A 14,158-nucleotide genomic window follows, 5' to 3' on the forward strand; every position below is an offset into this window, starting at 1 on the left:
AGTAAATGATCTCATTAAAATATTATAGGTGGACAGAACTGTTGTTTGTTTATTTCAAAATTTAAGATTTTGACTTCAAACTCAAAAATAAAGTGAAGACGGTTGCCTTGAAATAATAAGTTTTCTCAACTCAACTAACACGGAGAATGATCCTTTAAAGTGGCCAAATATATAAATATTATTAATTTAACAATTCTGCAATGTTTGTATTAATCTTGTTATTCCAAGGACTGTATGAAATAATCACAATATCTCAAAACACAATGTACATTTTTAAAACACTGCCTGCATTTCACTTTTGTTTTGTTATCCCAGTCATTAGGTCAGGTCTCAGAAGGAAAGCAACTGAGAAAAGTACTTAAAATACCATTATCACACATATATCAGTGGTTCAAAGCAAAACACAGGAAATCTAAACACACAAAAAGTCATGTTCAGTGCAACGTCGGTTAACAACACTTAATGATCAACTCAGGGAGTCTGTGTGTCTGGGTCTAATAAGACGGCTGAGATATTTCACTCAACACTATCAGGAACAGACATTGTAGGTCATCATGATGTCATCAGTCATCAGCATGTGATTTACTGCAGATGTGACTTCAGACTTTCAAAGAAACTCCTGAAAGCTGCAGACAGGGACCATCTGTCACAAATAGTCACATCATTTCCCAGAACAAACCATCTACTTTTCCGTCCTCACAGGTAAGTCATTGGCCTGTTTCACTGAAAAAAGAATGACATCATGCTCTCAGGTTGTCACGCAGCCTGCAGACATACTGAATCAGAGCAAAGGCCTGGAGTCTTGTTTCAAACAGGAAGAACTTGACATAGTATATATGGGTAGTAATGTTTTTCTACACGTACACAGACTATAGTGTCTGCTGTGTATATTAGTAGTTCTAGACGACATGGCAGGGATGCCAAATCGTGTTTAGTAAGGGCTTAGTCAGCTTGCTCATGCAGCTTAATGAAACTCGAGACTTGTGTCAAATTCTCAGATAACTGGAGTACAAAGTGTTCAGCATCAGATAAGTGAGCGAGTGCCAGGATTTCTGGCAAAAAACCTATTAGGATTACTCTCTGATGTCATGGATCCCTGCAAATGTTAGCTCATCAAAAGCTCAGAGGACTCAGCGGTTCAATCAATAGTTTTCTGCCATGTTCAGCTAAGCTATCACACTTGCCGCTTTGATTCTGCACATTAAACATACACAGTGGTGTGAGCAGGGAGGTAATATGCTCTGTAAACTGATGACAGCTCAGGCTGAAAAAAAAAAAAAAAGTGCTCCACATCCCACAAAGACAACAAAGTTAAAGCCTGCCTTGAATCAAAACATGGCAAAGCTAAAAATAGGGAGAAATGCAGCATTCCTTAGAGGCAATCCGAGCTACAGTTACTTTACAGCCAAGTTCAAACATCACTTTAATTGACTTTGATTTGCACTCACTGGAAGCAATTAAAGGGGTTAAGCAAGAAATAATTTCTCCAGTTTGGAAAGAACTTCAAAGTTTTAACAATGTTTTAACATGGGGGAAAACAACTGTGACACGGACACAAGCGACATATCTGAAATAGGGCACAGCCTGGCATAATGCCACTGAGGCCACTAGAGAGGACCGCAGCCGCATCTTTATTACTATGCTGATAATCAAACCTGAGCACCTTGTCATTTTACCAAAATAAAGCAATGATCTTGTGAGAATTCAACATTTCCCATGAGCTTTAGTCACAGAAGCAATGTCAGAGCCTCAATGAAGTTAATTAATTTAATTAAAAAGGAAGAAATAATAAAGTGTTACTAGCCAGCCATTACTAGACACCTATGAAGCCTAGAACATAAACAGAGAGGCCCATCATTGTGTGTTATCTTTTCAGAAAGAATAAAAAAGCTCTTTATAACTTAACATTGAGCAATAGGGTTGTTCAATTGGATGAACATATATCAGTTCTATGAGGTTGGCTGTATCCTTTGTCGGATGTTTTGGTTTTGGGGGGGCAATTTTTTATCAATTTATTTTGCTGATTTAATGGTCTGCCTCCAAAGAACACGTGAGAGTCGCTGTTCAGCAATAGACTCTTATTCAGCTACACAGTGCACACCCACTGAGCCAAAGAACGAGCGAAAAGAAACAACCTGTGGAGGCAGAATATTTTCACATATAACTCTGAATTAAGGTTTTTTTTTTTCAAGCAAACCAGAGTTGATGATTGTTGGAATAGGTGAAGTACTAACTGAGACAGTCTTATTAAGTTTTAACATCATCTTGTTTCTGTCACGTTTGAACAAAGTGTGTTTTATGATGAGCTAACAAAGCAGTTTTGCAGGTCTTAGTTCAGTAGAAGAGAGACACTTGAATACAGAATGTATTTATTTTTATTTAATAAGAAAAATAGATGTAAGGTGAGTGTATTTTGTTTTTTATATGCGATTGCTCTAAGGCCCATGGTGGCCCAGTGTTTTACTCAGACATTTGAAGTCTGTCACCAATCTGTTTGCTATAAAACTGCAAACCATCATTGATGATCTGACCTATATTTCTAACCTAAATGTAAGATGAAATAAAGAAAAAAAATGAATATATGAAGCTATAAAGATTGCATATGTATGTGCATGTGTTTGTATGAGTAGAGTTACTGATGGACACAGACACCTGTGCTCCTGGCTCAGGTTCAGAGTGCAGCTGCTCCCTCACTTGAGAAGGCAGCAGTTAAAGTTGCTGCGTTCAGGCCTTTGGTTGGTAAGGGGTGAGCAGAAACCCTATACCCCCCCAGCAGTTTGTCAATACGATGAAGGACAGTGGAAAACATGTTCCTGAATGCAACACACCCTACCAACGACCAGGGAGCTAACCTGATGGTGCAGCAGTGATACCACAAAGATGCCATTTTGATAAACTGATATGTTAATAAACAAGAGGCAGACTCATCCTGTCAGACATGATTTTGTGAAAATATGATTGATTGGCATTTGTGCAACTTAAGATATTCACAATTGCAGACTTAACCTAACAGTTAGTAGTCTGTTTCAAGGCTTTCTGGCAGAGCACAGAAGCAGAGCTGTTTTGGTATGCTATTGAATTTCAAAGCATTAGCCAACCTTTCAAAATGCAACGTCTTGAATTCACCTTTGAAGCGTTTCCCTTGACTGACCCTGCAGGTGAGCCAGGGCCTCATACTCGCTCTGGGCTGGCTGCTCTTGTTTTTGGCTAAACTAATAATGCACCAAAGTTTATCTACAGCTTTGGATATACTAGCAGCCATGTAACTCTGCACCAGCTCACTTTTATTCTTTCCACGGCTATTTGGGGGCTGAGAGACAGTCTGTCCTTACATCACTCACACAGCACAGCTGATGCAAAGCCATAAATATCCCTCTGAGAAATGGAAAACCAAACCTGCAAGTATGTGGTCTCCTCCGTAATGACTGCAGTGGAACACCTAGCACTAACTCACCTTAAAACACTGCTGCACTGATCACAACACAACACATTCACATCTAACTGGCCACACAAGAAATGCCCCCTGCGGGCAATCTATCAGTACACACTGAATTATTAATTCACCCCTCTAACAAGGCCTCTTTTTTCCTCTAAGAATGTGTATGTGTGTGCATGTGTGTGTGTGTGTGTGTGTGTGTGCGTGTGTGTGCGTGTGTGTGCGTGAGAGAGAGAGAGAGAAAAAGGAGGAGTGTTTAAGAGTATACCAGTGATAAAGCAACAGATGGTCTACAGACAGACACACACAGAGAAACAGGAATATAAGACTTGATGACACATCCAGCTGTGGCAGTGGAGAGATGTTCACAAATCTCCCCACTCGATTATTGACTTGACATCATTTGCCATTTCCTCCGAATGTTTGATTTCAGCAGAGTGGCATGTGTTTGTCGATAGAAACCAGATGGTGTTCAGGAGGCGGGGTTATGGTATCGTAATGTTTATGGAATCACAATGGCACGAGATCTGGGGCAGATATATTGAGAAACTCCTCAGAGGAGTGTTAGGGCTGCCCCAGTCTGAGGACTGGCTAAATGAAACAGGGTTACAACGACATCTTGCTTCCTAAATTTTATACCTTTCCGGCTGAAACAGGATGTTAGGGCAGAAATGCCAAGAGAGAGATATAATTTTACGTAAGCAGACCTCCGCCTCCTCAAGGTCACAGAAGTTTACAGAAGTTCAAAAAGAAGGTTGGCACAAAGTCTGGTTAGAAAAGGCTAAAGAGGCCGTGCCTGAAGACCGGATCATACTCACAAGAACTCAACTGACTGTCTCAAGATTGTCAGAGGTCAGCTCTCAAAGGAGGAGACGCTGGAGTGATGAGGGCTTACTGGACGTTTAACCCGTGTTTGACCCATTCATATGAGATGGCTGTCAGGTGATAATCCTTAAGCGTTCACACAGACTCAAGTCAACAACTGTAGTCCTAGAGACACTACTGCCAAGACCACAGAATTACATTACATGACTAGCATGTTAAGTTAAGTTCCAATGTTACTGGTCAAGTCAAGCTGTTGGTTAAATGGGCCAAGCAAGCCAAGTTTACTTTAGGGCTGTAAATGAACATTTCTTAATTTATAACTGAATTGCAAAAAACAAAACAAAACATGATATTCAGTTGTGAAAGAAAGCACTACATTGACTGCTTCTGCTTCACAATTTCTCTCCCTGACCAAAGGCACTGCATGACAGTAGTCACAAAATGTCATTTTCATTGGTAAAAATTAAAATTTAGGTCAAGTTGAACAAGTGAACAACTCAACAACAACCCTGTGATAATGAGAGACAGAATGATTTGCACTGCGAGCTATCTAACAAGCCCTTTTTGGAAATACTTCTGGTCAGACAGCTAAACTGTGGAATCTTGAGATAAAAGTTGTATACAAGCTATGGAAGCTATTGGATAACATATAGGTTACAAATGAGTCACTTAAACTCCGGCCAAGACACAGCATGTTCGTCGCTCTCAGACTTGCACCAGCAAGAGTCCAGAGAAAAATAGCAAGAGAGCGGTCTATGGTCTTTAAATTAAGTTTTACATTATAGGCCATCATTTTATTTGCTTATTTTATAATGTGTAGGTGTATAGATCTGACATGTTTATGTTGAAATAAACATAAAACATAAACAAGTAGTTATGTCTCCTGTTGTAATGGTTTGTCTTCCTATGTATATAAAGCTCAAAAATAGATACTCAAATGGGTTGAACCTATGTGTTTTTAGAAGATATAAATGTCATTGTTGGCCCTAGTTTACTGGTCATTGTTCATCCTACTAATTCTGTGAAAACAGTTGTATAATGCCTCTTGTGGCTTTGGAGGAGCTTTAAGAAGTCTGACAAAATGACCTTGATGGTGTCATTGAGCTGCATTACAGGAAATGTAGTATCCAGTGTTTCTGGAGCGTGATGCGAGCAAGCAAGTCCCAGAGCTTACTGGAAGTACAAAACTAAAATCACCAGAGTACCTCTTTAAATACCATTTGAATGCCAATAACATTAAATTTCAGACACTGACAGAAAAGTCAGTTCGCCAGCACCAAGCAGCATCCAACCTGTGTTCATCCCCGGCTGAGAGGAGGGTCAAGAAGCCAGGTCTACTGATACATACGTCTGTGCCCTGTATTTCTGCGTCGCCTTGAAAGGGATATAATGACATTTCAGTTTAACAGAGAGAAAGGCATTCGCATTCTCATTATTTTTCTTTTTCCTTTGTTTTTCCTTAATAGGATGGTGAAAGGTCAAGAGAACTCTGTGCTGATTTGACTGGTTAGAAGTTTCTATGTATCTGCTAACTCAGTGCTGAGAAAACTGAAAGTGGGGTACTGATATTAAAAAGAGTCAACTAAAAGTTATGTACATATTTTATCAGATGATAAATGGGTGTGTACGTGTTATGCTAAGGTTAAAAAGTTATTTTTCCTTCCACAGTGACTTAACAGTTTGTCTTGGCATAGTCTGTTTTCCTCTGATCTCACTGTTAAAGTATTCCAGCGAGATTGGGGAGAGCTGAGTCCATCATATGCACAACTTGAGAAAATTGAGTGTGGAGAACATATTAGACACAGAAAGGAGACAAGAGGATTGTCTGTTGGCAGCGACAGGGTGGATATGAGAAAAATCCCAGGAATGCTGAGAAAGCATGGCTTTCCATGCTCACAGACAGAGGAGGAGGGAAACAAAAGCATTCATGGGGCATGGAAACCTATAGTATACCAACTCACACAAGGTACCAAGCCACAGACCTTAAAACTTTCCAAATCAATGCAAAGATTATCATAAATCCCTTTTACAGTGCAACAAACACAGGCTAATGATTAAATAACCATGAGCGCTACATAAATCTGTTCCCAACAACACTAATTGTCATCTAATCTATACAAAAAGTACTTAAACACATTGATCTTCCAGAGGTTATCACTGTCAATCTCTTTGCCTTCGAGCACTGTACTGAGCCTTTTGTCCTGTCACTCCACATGTTCTTCATTCTGTAATCGCTTTTCACTGACTGACTGTCTCTGGGCTGAGATACTTATCTCATCGGCTTCAAGCCAGTAAAGAAAGACCACCCACTAAATTCATCCAATGTAAGGCCACTGAGTGCAGGTCTGGCTTTTTCTTCCTGTTACTAAGGGATACTGTATATCTTTGAGGTTTACATCCCCTTGTTGGGCTGTTTCCATCCACTGCGACTGTGTGATTCACTGTCCAGTCTTTTATGACAATCGCGAGGAGAGCCAACAGTCCCGGAAGAGGTAAAAAAGAGACTACCTGTCACATCTTTATAACTTCTGCACCCGGAGGCTTGGCAGACTGCTGGAACAAGCCACAAAGATATTAGCCACTAACCAGTCGTTAAGATTCCAATATTAAAAGTGATGTTTTGTTTTCTGTCAAAATGGGAGCCATTATCAATTGTAAACTAAGCTGCTTAGACTAAACAGGTTCTAACAAATTATATGGAGAGACTGGCAGGGGAGCAGCTTTGCAATACAGAAAACGCAAGCTATATTTCTCTCAGCAGGAAAATAATCAGCATGCATAATGTACCTGGATTGCAGAAAAACTGGCCTCCTGCGCTTGCTGATTAGTCAAGATAATTCAACAACAGCTACTGATGCACCCACTGACGTTCACACTATAGCACTCATCTAGCCAGTCTAGACTGAAAGCCCTCAAAGTAAACCACCAAAAATCCCTCTTTTGTTTCCGGCAATTCATCAAATAAGGTTTTTACATGCATTTGGTCTTTTATGGGTAGAGGAAAATGTTTCTTGTCTTGAATCCAAGAGGAACACTGTGTTTCTGACTGAGATGCCTGCCAGAGAACAGAGCAGATACAAGACATGTACTGACAAGGCTGGTGATAGCTGCTGCACTCACTACAGGATTACATCAGCCCCACACACCTCAATACTGCTTACAACACACTGTAGGCTCTATTGGTTGTATGAATCAAAGCAACATAAAATAGCATAGCATTTGTTTGCAGCTTTCCATGTTAATGTTTAATTATAAGTGTGGCTTTTTGGCAGCTTCAGTAGAAACTGTGAAAGTGTTTTAAAGACTTTATGTGGGGTAACCTTGTGAAGCTAAGGTCTGACCCATATAATTACCTATTAACTCCTAATTATCTCTATAATAGGAAACTGCACATTCTGAACAGAATTGATGATTTAATAAATGTAAATCTAGTCTAACATTTATAAATCTCCCCAGCCTCTAAGGTAGCAATATAACAACGTCAATGGGGAACAAGTGCATGATAGAATGCTGGATCTGTGAGCGCAATAGCTGGCAGCTATGCTGGAATGATTTTATGTGTGCGCATGCGTGCGTGGCTGCATGTTAAGAGTCTGTGTGTTTGTCAGGCAAAGCAGCACTGCACTGCACTTATAAGGCCTGGAAAGTGCCTGCTGCCATCTTCAATAGCGACAGCAGTTTAGAGTATTTCAAAATGCATTCAGTGGAGAGGTAGTGTGACCTAAGATGGACAGTTAAAAGCACTGTGAAACAAACATAAGGATCTCTTTATGACCAGTTAATGCTACTAATGCAAAGGCACTGGATGTTAAAGGGATAGGTCGCATGATTTGAAGTAGAGATGTATGAGGTACTATAGTCAGTGTTTTACCTAGAGTAGATGCGGGTCAGCACACCTGTGGTTTGCAGAAACAGAGAAAGGCACCTGCACAGGACTAAGCTGTGGACAGGGTCAGCAACAAAAGGTATTTTAGCTACTTAAAAAAAAGAGTCTGCCTAAAAACAAAAAAAAATGATACTGGAGTAAACTTAAGTAAACGCTATATTTAGATTATTTTCACCATTTTGCTTTGCTGTCAAACAGCCCTTTCTGATGGGAAACCGCTGTTAAGTAAGCCAAATATCACTCTCTCCAAACCAACCAAACTCCATAGGCATGATCAGTAATTTTATCTCATAGAACACAGGAGTCCTGGTCTGCTGCTGCATCTATCTATTCATTTATCTTTATTAATGTGTGACTTTGGTGATTCTGGACTATCCTTTTCAAATGTCAAAGTCACACAATAACTCAACAGATTGTAGCAGTGGTAGACCTGCAACTCCTGTGTTCTGCGAGGTAAATTACTGATTTTGCCTATGGAGTTTGGTTGGGTTGGATATTTGGCTTGTATGATGGCATTTTCCCGTCAGAAAAGGCTGTCTGATAGCAAGGCGAAGCAGTGAAAATATTCCAAATATAGCGTACACTTAAACTGATATTGATTTTTTAAGGTCAACCTTTTTAAGTGACTAAAAAAACCTGTCCCTCCTTACAATGTCCACAGCAGTACATTACTTAGCTTCTGTGCTCATGCGCCTCTTTTCCTCTCTAAACCGGTGACATGCTAATCACCATCTACTGTAGGTAATCCACTGACTATCCTTAAGTACCTAATACAGCCCCACTTCAAATAATCTGAACCATCCCTTTAAGCCTGACTGGATAGGATTGATACACTATAAGAAAATGTGAGTGATATGAAAATGAGCACCACATGTGGAGACCAATACTACTGAACTACAGAACCTTTTTAAGTGAGTTTTATATAGAAGCTTGGAGGAACATATTGATCCTCCATACAAGAGCAAGAGGTGTGCACATATCTCAGTCATCACAGGTGCAGAGAAGTACAAAAGCTGACTTAAATAACAAACAGTTTCTTACCCTTGACACGGTGAGGGGCATACTGAAGTCCTTGCCACCTTGCAGCCTAAAGCCCCAAGGCGCTGGGCCGCTGAGGGTTACCGAGTATACGTTCATAGCCTTGGGGAAGAGAAGGGAGGAAACAGTGTCTTAATTATTCAGGAAGCTCAGGAAAGGTTTTCGAGGCCACACATCCTTTTCTGCTTTATCCACACAGCCCATAGCTGCTGTTAGTTGTGTGCAATTGTTTCCTCCAAAAACACACACTGCATATATAAAGTGACATTAAAACAGTTTTGTCCCAGAGTATATTATAATAAAATCTCAGAACAGTTCTGTTTTAGGAATAGCCATGTTACGGTAATTCATTAAATGTGAAATAATCAATTTAGTTATCTGAATTAGGCTATTAAAATACCAGAGCTGCCTCTGGGAGACCACGTTCCTACATTAATCAACACAAACTAGCCTAATAGGTTGGTATCCCTTGTGTCACAGAGGCCCATTTCAGAGTGTAACAAAGTATAGTACAATGCAAATGAGTACCACAAAAAACATCAGCATCATAAATCTACAATCAACAAGAACAACGCTGACATTCAGCAGTTATCTTCTTCCTGTCAGAGGGAGTGTAGCCGACTCTTTCTATTCAATTCATAATTCAACCATTAAAGTGAACGATAACGAAACACCAGCCCACAACATACAAACTGGCCTTGACGTTTTTGAGTATTTCTCATAATTTGTACCATAGGTACAATTATTAGTAGATTAATCCATTAGTTGTCAACTATTAAATTAATCACCAACCCCCTTTGATAATCTTTTAACTGTTTTGAGTCTTTTTTTTTAAAGGAACAATGTCCACATTTTCTGATTTCAACTTCTCAAATATGAGTATTTTCTGGTTCCTTTAGTCCTTTACAAGGGTAAACTAACTATCTTTGGGTTGTGGATAAAACAATTAATTTGTGGATGTCATCTTGGGCTTTGGGAAATAGTGATCAACATTTTTCACCATTTTCTGACATTTTAAAAACCAAACAACTAATTGAGTAATAAAGAAAATGATTGACAGATTAATCAGTAATAAAAATAATCTGTGCAACTGTGAAATCATGAAAACAGTGTGAAACAACAACTTTGCCATGGCTAATTACTGACACTGACTGTCAAGTTGCCAAATAACCAAGTAATTTTAAGAACCAAAGGCAACCTGAGACGAAGGGCTATGGCACTTGCTCTTGCTTGCGAGTTACAGCTGTACCACTGACCTCTGTACCTGCACCCCCTAACACAGCTCCTCCTCCTCCTCTCCCTCAACCATGCCAGCCAGGTGTCACAATCAGCTTCCCAAGACACCACCAATCAAACCTACCTTGTCCTCAAGGGCCGGACGATAGCCCAAACCTGAGAAAAAGCTAGGGAGTCAGTCAGCTAGAGCAAGCAGATTCTCTCTCTGTGGGCAAACCCTACCCCCCGACACTGTCTGTGACACAGGCGAGCCCTAGCCTCTCCTCACTCCTCAGAGGCTATATAAGGAATGTAAAACTACACCAAACTATTTCAGCCCAACACCCACATGAGTCACAGAGGCAGAGGGGGTAGAGGAGGAGGACGAAGAGAGGTAACGTCAGCTACTCCTATATTCTGGCAAAAACCTTCTACATAAGAGTCAATTGATTTTTTTTTTTTCTGAGAAGAGGCAGACAGCCACAACTGAAATAAAGCTTATGGTATTCAGCATTCCTTCTGAAGGGCATGGAGCACAGTACAACCAAACTAGCAATTATATTTAAAACATCAAGTTCTTAAAGCAACAGAGGAGCTTGCACAGAGATGGGCGCAAATACATGAAAAAGTGTCTTGTTACAAATTACAAATGCAAACATGCAGATGTATCAAAATAAAATACAAAATACTGGTATGAGAATGCATTCTGTACAAACCAATATCATAACATTTTTAGGCATTATTGTAGCCTCAATATGTGTCTGACCTTAAAAGGACCAATATGCAAGAGACATAGTTTAAAAATTCAAAACAGAGCTACTATGATGAACTTTCAAATTTTGTTGATTTTGGAGGCCCCATTAGACAAATATATATATGTATATAATAATAATAATAAACATATATAAAAATCTCCTCCTACATCTTTTTAACTGGCTAACACACTACTTCTGACTTTACCTGAGAAAATGTAAAGACAGGCTTATTTCACTTGATTTCACAGAGACTCCAACCCGGTAGCAGGCATTTAGACTATATACAGAAATAGCCAATCTTCTTGCGAATGGTCTACTTTGCTTATGTAGGTCATATAAAGGTATCAGTAATACACTGAGACTTTCATAACTAGTTAAAAACTCCTTATAGTAGCTATAAGTATGTAGCTGTAAGTATTTCAAACTACACAAATGTGAGCTCTCAATGTATTTTGTTACAAATTACATCCTATTATTCTGTCCAGTATAATGCATATTACAAAATAGTCAAAAAGAAATTAAATACAAATTTAGATATATTTAATTAGAGCCATCTCTGAGCACATATAAAGTGAAAAACTGAAATAGGGATGTGGTCATAGATCATATTAAAAGACGGTAACACAGCCCAGCTATAAAGCAACCAGCCAAACACCCCAACTAATCCTGTCCATAAAACCTGCAAAGCTACTAATTTAATGGAAATCCTTTAAGTGTCTTCATTTGTATATATTGTTTGTGTTTAAGTGCTAGTGCAAGACTCTACTTCATATAAACAATCTTAATTACCAAAACTTGGATTAGTTTACTGCCACTTTTTCTCATATCATACCTCCGATAAAGAAGTCCAGGAGCAAAGAAAATCAATTATGAAACAGACTGACTGAGACAATAAATGGAAAAGACCCACAGCAGCTACAAGTAATAGGGGTTAGATTTGATTGGTGATAACAGCAGCACAGTCCAAATTGATTATTTTGTTGTTTTAAACAGATTATAATAAGACAGAGCGCGGAAATAACAGCGTGAATCTGGATGCATTTCAGTTAATTAAACACCACCTCTCTATATTATATTAAACCAGTGGAGAAATCTTCAACCTAAGCCAACAAATATGTTAGAAATCAATGTGGTACTCATTTAAATGACATTGTCCCTGTTTGTGGCGATGCTATTTATAATCTCCCATGGTGTCACTGTCATATTTCTATAGGAACTTATACTTTTAATGTGAACGTTGTCCTCAACTACACTGAATTACACGCTTATTTCTTTTAAGGTTTAGGGGCTAAGCAATTATGCGCTTATGTAGCTTACTTTTAATTGATTTCAGTGTGTCTCAGACAATAATTTGCAACAGGTAATTAAAGGCTCCACAGTGAACACTAGAGCCAGTAAAACCACTGCAGTGCAGACCCTGAAATAAACATTAAGAGAAGTAGGATGGGACACGAAAACAGCAAAGTAACAAAGTAGTTTGCAGCGCTACAGACGGAGCGATGCTAAAGTTAGCCGGAATCATAAACTCACACAATGAGGAGCACAAGACAGCAGCCCATACAAAACTTAACAGTGGAAAAAGTTGGCTTTAAAAAAGTTACAGCACACACGCGAATGAGCGCATTCAGATGAATTAGCTTACCTCCTGTCCCTCCTGTTCGCCAGACATCACGAGTCTTGTGTTTTGTGGATTAAAATAAAGGAGTCAATCGGTAAGCAGGCTAACTTTCGGACTTCCTCAAAGCGGACGTCAGGAAGCCACCGTGGATCACTTGGTGAGCAGCAGGATCATTCCCTCAAATTCTTTTTAGCAGCACTCGGCTCAAACGTCAGAAGTCACATGGGCTTCATTTCTTACTGCTGCTGCTGCTATAAACCAGGAGAGGCCGAGCTTTACAGACATAAACCACCCACGGCTAATCCACATCAATCGGAATGAGTTTAAAGCCACTTTAAAAAACCAATAAAGTGATCTTCGCTTTGGAAAAAGTCCACAACACACCATTGCACAACACAAACAAACAAATATACAGTGGTGGAGGAAATATTCAGATCCTTCACTGAAGTAAAAGCACAAACACCAACTCTAAAAATACTCTGTTACAAGTTAAAGTCCAGTAAAAGTTTGTAAGTATAATGTACTTGAAGAATTAAAAGAACTCAAGCAGAAAAGTGCCCCCTGTGAGTGTCATGGTATTATTAGATTATTAGATTATTATGGTCATGCATTAATGTGAAAGCAGGATTTTACTATTACTTGACTGAGGTGTAACTCTTTTTTTTCTTTTGCATAGGACTGAAACTGTTTATTTTCATTCTAGATTCATCCACTGGTTATTTTCTCCATTAAAACAAAAACAAAAACAAAATAAAATAAATCAGAAAATTAGGGATATACCATCACAATTATCCAGAGCCCAATTCAATACAATTCGGTGCTTGTTTTGTCTAACCAAGAGCAGACTACAATTCTCAAAATTATTTAAAAAAATAATAAATTATTATTATTATTATTATTATTAAGAAGAAGAAGAAGAAGAAGAAGAAGAAGAAGAAGAAGAAGAACAAAGCCATTAAAAGGAAAACCAGCAAAAAGTCACAACTGTGAAACTGGAACTGCTGATTCTTTTTGTATGACTTAAACAGCTGTGAAAATATTTGCCTATTTTTTGTCAATCATCTGATTTGATTAATTGACTCAATCATGAACAATCATATCAGCTGTATTTGTATATACTTTTGGGTAGTTTAATTTATAGCAAAACACCATATTTTACAAGCTCTTCCTGTTTTGTTTGCAAAAATCATAATTTGTGAAGTAACTATAGCTGCCAATGTAGTGGAGGAGACAAATCATACCTCTTTACCTGACAGCTATAGTTGCTGTTCCTTTGAAGGTTAATATTTAGAGCATAGAACATACAGAACATATCTTAAAAGTATGATGCATGTATGGAAAATTAGAGAGAACATAATAAATAATACAAAATAGCTCTATCTTGG

The 14,158-nt window shown here is 38.8% G+C and overlaps 1 protein-coding gene across 4 annotated transcripts in view; it reads right to left on the reverse strand.

Moving 5' to 3' along the window:
• Window positions 1–14,158, reverse strand: part of pdlim7 (PDZ and LIM domain 7) — a 72,475-nt gene that overhangs the window by 30,349 nt on the left and 27,968 nt on the right. Inside the window, exons 1-2 of one of the 4 annotated variants that reach the window (XM_084719466.1) lie at window positions 12,798–12,979; window positions 9,189–9,287 (exon numbers count right to left, since the gene is read on the reverse strand). In XM_084719466.1, the coding sequence (XP_084575592.1) occupies window positions 9,189–9,287; window positions 12,798–12,824 (126 nt within the window). In that variant the 5' untranslated portion in view covers window positions 12,825–12,979. Of the gene's footprint in view, window positions 1–9,188; window positions 9,288–10,545; window positions 10,702–12,797; window positions 12,980–14,158 lie in introns of those variants that run through there. The other 3 variants (XM_084719469.1, XM_084719467.1, XM_084719468.1) reach the window with 3 other exon arrangements.

This window comes from Lutjanus erythropterus, chromosome 5 (assembly GCF_056507025.1).
Source record: "Lutjanus erythropterus isolate fLutEry1 chromosome 5, fLutEry1.hap2, whole genome shotgun sequence".
NCBI lineage: Eukaryota > Metazoa > Chordata > Actinopteri > Lutjaniformes > Lutjanidae > Lutjanus > Lutjanus erythropterus.